This window comes from Atta cephalotes, assembly GCF_000143395.1.
Source record: "Atta cephalotes unplaced genomic scaffold scaffold00001, whole genome shotgun sequence".
Lineage (NCBI taxonomy): Eukaryota > Metazoa > Arthropoda > Insecta > Hymenoptera > Formicidae > Atta > Atta cephalotes.
The window spans coordinates 8253981-8262167 of NW_012130065.1; the positions used below are offsets into that span (position 1 = coordinate 8253981).

An 8187-nucleotide genomic window follows, 5' to 3' on the forward strand; every position below is an offset into this window, starting at 1 on the left:
TACGACTACTACTTACGACACACTACACACACTACACACACTACACACTACACACACACACACACTACACACACACACACACACACACACACACACACACACACACACACACACACACACACACACACACACACACACACACACACACACACACACACACACACACACACACACACACACACACACATACACACGCGTGCGCGCATACATAAAACAATTTAAATCATATCAAATCTTTCTGTTTTTGCTAAATAACGCTAACACCAACTTTATCGAATATTTCACTAAATTATGTAAAATTACATAAAATTTTTTTTCTTCTTCACATTTAATAACAGTCAATATAGAGTCACTACAATATAGAGTCATTGGAAATCCATTTTTGTAACATTACTTTTAACTGAACTTTATTAATACCTTTGATTATAAAAATATTAATATTTTATAAAATAAGAGTTATCAAAGACTATTTAAAATAAAAATTAAGGAAATGATTTACTTTAATTAATAATTTGTATTTTTTATAGCCTTATTTCAAATAAATATACAGTCATTTTAAATATATATTTAAATATATTTTCTAAAAATTAGCAGAACTTTAATACTTAATATATAATATATAACACTTTAATACATAAAAGGTGATACATAATATTTTAAATACTTAGACAAAGACTATTTTATCGCAAATATACATAAAAAAAGTTTAAAAAGAATTTGCATATTTATAATATTTTTTAAAATATGAACGATATTTTGTAATTCTTTACATAGATTCAAAATTTATTATATATTTTTCAAAAATTAAATTTCTAGATGACATGTTAACAGTACAAGACATAATACATGATCGATACAAATCCGAAAATCAAGAAACATTAAATAAGAATGGTTGTGTCGTACAATGTATTTTTCAAAAAGATGGAGTGGTACGTAGATATTTATTATTTTCTTAAAAAGTATCTAAGCTTGGAACCGCTAAAATAATAAAATATTATAAATATAATTTATGTCCATATATTAATGCCTTTTTTTATTTAAATCTCCCTATTTAAAAATTTTAAAATTTATTTTAAAATTAATTTTTAAATTTTGAATTATGAATTTTATTGGTAATTTAATGATTTTATATATTGTCCAAGTTATCCAATTAAAAAATAATATAAGATGTAACGCATTTAAAAAAAAAATTTAATATAGAGAAATTAATATTTTATATTAATTAATATTTTATAAATTTTTTTTGTAAATTAGATGGAAGACGCAGAATATAATATAGAAAAGATGCGTACCGCATTCATCAAGAGAACAAATGTTCAATCAGGAGATAAAAGATTGGAAAGACTGGAAAATTGCATAAACGAATGTAAGTTATACATTATGATCATATTATGTAAGGTAATTCAGATCTCGATAAATATATAATCATGTTCAGTAAAACTGTTTACAATATTAATTATTAATAAATTTTAATGCATTCAACTAGTTATTTTAACATTACAATAAGTGACGATAGAGTATAACATATTATTTTACTCTTTTTTTTACTTATACTAATTTTATTTTTCTTTTATTTCAGCAAAAGATCTTACAGAAAAATGCGAAAAAGCGTTCCTTCTTAGTGTATGTCTTTTAAAATCTGAACACGAGCATGTGCATGAGTATGGGTATAGTGAATCCGCAAAATAGTAAATACAAAAATAGTCGAAATATAATTAATATGTTAAAATTTATATTGCACAGCATTTTCAATAAAAAAATATATGTATAAGTATATTATAGTTTTCTTTTATTTGATACATTAATACAAAAAATAAATTTTAATTTAAATAAAATACTGACTTTTCCTTGATAAAAAAACTTAATCAATTAGAATTACAAATTTTTTAAAATTATAATGTTGTAGAAAATGTAAACAGAAAATCGCGTAAGTTAATAAAATGGAATTTAAAATATATATACTTTTTAATTTTAACTTTTACATTTATTTAAATTGTTAAATTTGCAATATAATAGGAACATATATGATTATATTGAAATTGTTTTCACACAATTCTGCATTTTTATTTTCCTTAAAATATAAACAATTAAAATAATTAAATTTTTTATTAATTTAATTTTTTATTAATTTAATTTAATTTCTTTTATTTATATAGCCGTTGATATGCGAATGTACTTACATAGCAATGTATAATTATATGTTTATATCAATGTACTATAGGTAATTTACATTTTATACATCAAATTATAAAAATTAATTAATTAATTTTTATACATGTCGTTTATCATAATAAAAATATATTGATGATTATAAGCTCATACTGATTTTGTACAAACATAATTCTATACGTACGTATCATTGTCCTTTAACAATACATATTCATTGCGATATCTTAATTGCAAATTAATTACAGTTACCTTAACAATAGACGTTATATAATTAAACAAATTTAAAATTATAACAGAACTTTACATCTATTATTATTTCTTTTATTTTTTCTATAATAAGTTGCAAAACATACCGTCACCAGGTACAGTGCCTTGCAACAGCTAGAAACGTCAATAGTAATTAGTGCTTCTGATTGGCTGTCATAAAGCATTGGGATTGACAATGAGATATTTGCAACTTATTGTAGATTGCCTCTTAGATTAATATATGATTTGTGCCAAATTCAACTTGTTTATCAAATATTTTTAAAGTGTCAATTACTAGAAAACTAGTCTAGAATTTAAATAAAATACATGTAAAGATAAATTATTGTTATATGTACTAGACAAATTTGTATAAATATAAATGATAAGAATAAATAAAAAATTAAAATATAAACACGTGAACACATATTTCAAAATATACGAATTAAGTTGACCAATAACTCTCCTCAGTTTTTTAAGTAAAACTCAAAAACAAAATATTTATATTTTAAAATCTTTAATCAGTAATGTATTCACCGTTTTGCACAACTTTAATCAATATTACGAGCAATTTTATAATGCCATTTTCAACTGGTTGTCCAGAGAGTAGCAATTAGCAGTTGAATTTACAATGAAAATGTCGGAACTACAAAATAGTTCAGGCATTCACAATGTTATTTTCGTACACAGCAGAAAACTTTTTATAAATTCGTGGAACATTTTTATCTTTATGTAAATAAAGCAGCATGATGTGCCGAAAATCATTCTTGTCTCCCATATTTGAAACAACGACATCTCAAATACTAAAAATTCAATCTTAGCAAATTTTTTATAAAATGCATTCATCTTTCAAAATTGTTGAATAACTGATAAAATTATAAATAAATATTTACTAATAATATAATATTATTAGATGTTAACTGCATTTCCTCTCGAAAACATACTTATTGGCTAACCTATAATATAAGGAAATTTCATATGTATATTATTTTGTAAACAACTCGTATAATCGTCTGCAACAGAGATAAGTATTCTATCATTTATATATTTGTGCTAAGTTTAGTAATTATCATTTATATTCTCACATTTGCATGATACGCTTTTACGTGATCCTTGACCTCAACTTTAATCTTCGTATACATCTGTTGGTAGCAGCTAGAAATTTACGTTGTACGTTGTTTGATTCTGAAAAGTTCTTTAGCGCTCTAGCTTATAGAAATAATAAAATTATATGAAAGATTTTAAAAATAAAGATATTTATGTTCTATATTTATGTTTTTGATTTTGTTGTAAATATTTTTTAACTAAAAAAAATCCACACAGATTAATTAAACAATAAAATTAACAATAAAATTTTTTTTAAATTTTTATATAAATTAATTACCTAGGTATAATAAGATTTTCTTATATTCTCTCTGGAACAATATTAAATTGAGGGATTAATTAAACGTGGAATTAAATTTGTTAAGAAAAAAAATATTCAATCAAGAAAAAACCTATGTATATTTGCATGATTGAAATTATTTTTTATACATATATATAGGGAATGGAAGTTAGTACTTGTAATGCCGTTACAAATTACTTTTTTTGATAACGATTTGGTAATTGCTGATTACTTCTTTTTTTTTGGTAATTGTAATGTAATTACATTTTTTTTGTTAACGAATTTTATAATTATTTTTGTTGTTACTTTTTATATTTTAAATCTATTTATGATATAATGTTGATATATTTGCAATCTTTAATCAATATTCATAATTTATTGTTATATTTAAGATTATCTTAAGAATAATTTTAAGAGTGCGTTCCGATGAAGAAAGAAACAATAGAACGAACAAAAGAAACAACAGAAATGAAGCAAAGTAGAGGCTAATCAAAATGATTCCGTTCCATTTTTTCGTATTCATTTCGTATTCAGACTCCTTATGGTAAAACTTTATTCTTTCGCAGCAATGATATATGAAGTTATATTTACATATATGATAACATATGATTTGCGTAATTGTCTAAAGTGGTCCGAAATCAAGAAATAACGACCTTATAATTGAGGAAGACAGTGCTAATTCTGTACTGCTGCCTTTAAGAAGATATTTAAACGATATAAGAGAGTATCAATTTTTACTTAATGTAAATAAAAAAGAGATGACTCTGTTTGCCTACAAATCGATTGCCAACAATATCTCATTTGTTCTACATCATTTTTGCCGATAGTTCGTTTGTACACAAAAATTATTGTCTACAGCTCGATTGCTTACATGTACTTTTGTGCACAAATAAAAATTTTAGAAACAAAGTTACATTTGTCTACATGTATTATTGCGTACAAATGGATTGCTAATATATATTATTGTTTACAGTTCGATTGCCTAAGCGGGCACTTTTGCACACAAATATAAAATTAAGGTAGTTTTAAATTAAGTAAGAAAAATAATTTATATTTTTAAAGCAAAAAATGTGTATTTTAAAACAGAGAATTTGTTTTAAAATAGAGAACTCGTGTTTCTAAAGCAGAAAATTTGTATTTTAAAACAGAATTTTTAAAGCAGAGAATAGTACATGCAAACAATCGAGCAATCTGTATTAGGCAATAATACATGTAGACAATTGATCTGTAGGCAACATATATGGACAAATGTGATATTTCGTCTCTGAAAATTATGTGTACGCAAAAGTGCATGTAGGCAATCGAGCTGTAGACAATAATTTTTGTGCGTAAATGAACTGTCGACAAAAGTGATGTAAGCAAATGATACGAAAATGTGATAAGCAATCGATTTGTAGGCAAACGGGATTCCCCCCCGTAAATGTAACAAAAATAAAGTTCCTTTATTTACAATTTACAGCATTTTACAGTTTTAAGCATTTTAAAATCGTTTTTCTTAACTTTTTTGTGTTTTGTAATTTTTACATAAATTTTATTATTTTTAAAAATATTACAACAGTAAAAATATTTTATTTAATCTGATCTTGTTTGTATTTAAAAAATGTATAATTTGAAAAAATCACTTTTATTAAATTGCAAGAAGAAAACCAAAATTATTTTTTTTATGAAAAGAAGCAAATATATAGCAGGCATTTTTCAAATAAATTTTTCTATTATTAAGAAAGGAATTTAAAAAATTTATGGAAAAATGAGAAGAAATGATTCTTCTTTCGAAAATTTTTTTGAAAAATATTTCCATTTTTCATTGGATATTCTTGTAACTTATCTCAAGACCTTTTCAAAACATTATAATAAAGTGTACTTCTTCTTTAAATACTTTTTGAGTTATAAGACTTGAAAGTTACAATACCATAGGCATTAGCATTATCTAATAAGGTGTCCAATCGATAATTAAAACCTCTTGAATGTTATTCAGGATCATGACCTAGATAATATTTATCAAGATTAAGGCTATCGGAGATTGTTCTTCTTATTTTCATTTTTATTTCTTGTTAAGTTTTCTAATGCATTTATATAGATATAATAAAATAAAATTAAAATATAATGGAAAAATAATGGATTTCTTTTTACTACACCTAATATTAATTAAAGAGGTATATTAAAAAAATATTCATGTTAAATTTTTTGATATTTAATTAGTTTGTGTATAATTTTTAGAGTACAAAAATATTTACAAGTATACTTTCGCACTTGTAAATATTCTTGTACTTTAAATGTTCAAAATTAAATCAATCTTAGCAAATTTTTTTTATATGAGCATTGAAATTTTATCTTTTAATGTTTATTATAAAGATAAATAAATATTTACTAATTACATCATTCGGTTAATCGCGCTACCACGATTAAATTGTAAAATTGCATATTCACTATCCTGATTAAAATGTTGTTCCAATTAGAATTTTTTTAAATATTCTACATCGATATATTCTTGATGATTATTACTCCAACGTCTTGATGATTATTACGTCACTTCATGACGTCTTGATGATTATTACGTCACTTCGTGACGTGATGTATAATTACTTTTTTCTGTGAATATTTAGTTTATACTGAAGAGGATCTAAATTAGGATCGAAACGTATATATATTTATCTTTTTTAATAAAGTATATTTAATTACACACCCACAATCTGTATTGGCTCTCAAAGGCTTTTCTTTAATATTTTGATAAACAACCAAAAAATGCAAGTCAAATATCATTCAAGTCAAATAATGTACTTTTTTAATTTAAAAAATGGCATAATTAGTTAAGTTAAAAATTCCAAGTAGAAATATATAATGCTTCCTTATGGTCTATCCAATTGATCTACTTAAAATTTTCTGTTTTATGTAAGCTTATTCCAAGGTTATTCTTTATTTGCAACTAATCAGCAGAAAACTGGAAATATTCTAGAATACAGTAGAGATAAACACAAATGCCTGATTCACTGACGTAGCATATACATTAAAAGATTATATATATATATAATTACAAAGCAATAAGAATATAAATGTTTAAATGAGATAATTACGAACATATGAGATTATAAGTCACATCTTAACAACTTATATTTGCAATAATGAGAGTTGGTGTTAGTGATGGATATCATTCTATTTTCTTTTGTGTTTGCACTTCATGTTTATATGACCTGTGATTTTGCAACTTTAATCAATTTATTTTTTATATTACAGATGATATAAATACGATGATAGTAGGCTTCAGAACACTTTAGTACGACACATTTAGAGATAGTGTAGACTAACTAAATCAATAAAATGAAGAAAATATTATTTTATATTTGCACTTTTGTGTTCGTTGTAAGTATTTTTTTGTCAAAAATTATATATAAATAGAAGGTTAATTAAAAATGTTTCTAGAGACATAATAAGAGTTCTCTTATAACTTAATTATAAATAAATTGTAACTTTTATATTATATTATTGTTACATATATATATAATTAATACACAACACATCACAGCAAACCAAAACGTAATCATAATATAACTTAGGAGATACATAGAAAGAACAATGATATATTTCATGATATAGAGATGATAAAATGTTGATGTAAATGTCACAATTTTGAGGATATACTACAAGAACAATGATATATTTCTTTGTTACGTTATATAAATATAATAATTATTTAAAATTATAATATAATACACACATCACTCAAAATACATAACATGAATACAATTGTAATCTTTCAACAATTTAATGAACTTTATACGATTGATAAGTATAAAATACGTATTATAGATACGTTGAATTTATCCGACTTCCAGCTATCAGGGATGCATTCGAGGAGATACTATTAGCGCTTTTTGTGTCATTTTTTTCCTCGTTTTATATCTAATAAACAATATAAACGAAATGACACAAATAGCTTTAATAATGTCTCTCCAAACACAGCCCTGTAAATTACTCATGATCAAGTTTAATTCAAGACTCAATTCAAAATTTAATGTTATATGACGCTACATCCTTTTTATGCATTTTTTATTATTTATATAGCGTAAATTTTTCATTGTTGTATCTGTTTTGAATATATTTTGTATATTCATATTAAAATATGTAAAAAAAGATTATATTACATAGCAGTAATACATTATTGATACATTTCTGATATAAAATAATATGTTTATACCAGTGTGATATTTATCATTACAAATAATATTACATGTAACATTCTTGATACTCATATAATATCTACATGTTATATCTATATTAAGTTACATGTGTGGTTTACTAGGATAATAACATACACACACACACACACACACACACACACACACACACACACACACACACACACACACACACACACATATATATATATATATATA

The 8187-nt window shown here is 23.8% G+C and overlaps 1 protein-coding gene across 1 annotated transcript in view; it reads left to right on the forward strand.

Moving 5' to 3' along the window:
- LOC105618379 overlaps positions 1-1955 on the forward strand; it is a 6394-nt gene extending 4439 nt beyond the window's left edge. Inside the window, exons 8-10 of the mRNA XM_012199924.1 lie at positions 817-929; positions 1255-1366; positions 1580-1955. Of these exons, the coding sequence (XP_012055314.1) occupies positions 817-929; positions 1255-1366; positions 1580-1689 (335 nt within the window). The 3' untranslated portion in view covers positions 1690-1955. The remainder of the gene's footprint in view (positions 1-816; positions 930-1254; positions 1367-1579) is intronic.
- The last annotated feature ends 6232 nt before the right edge of the window (positions 1956-8187 follow it).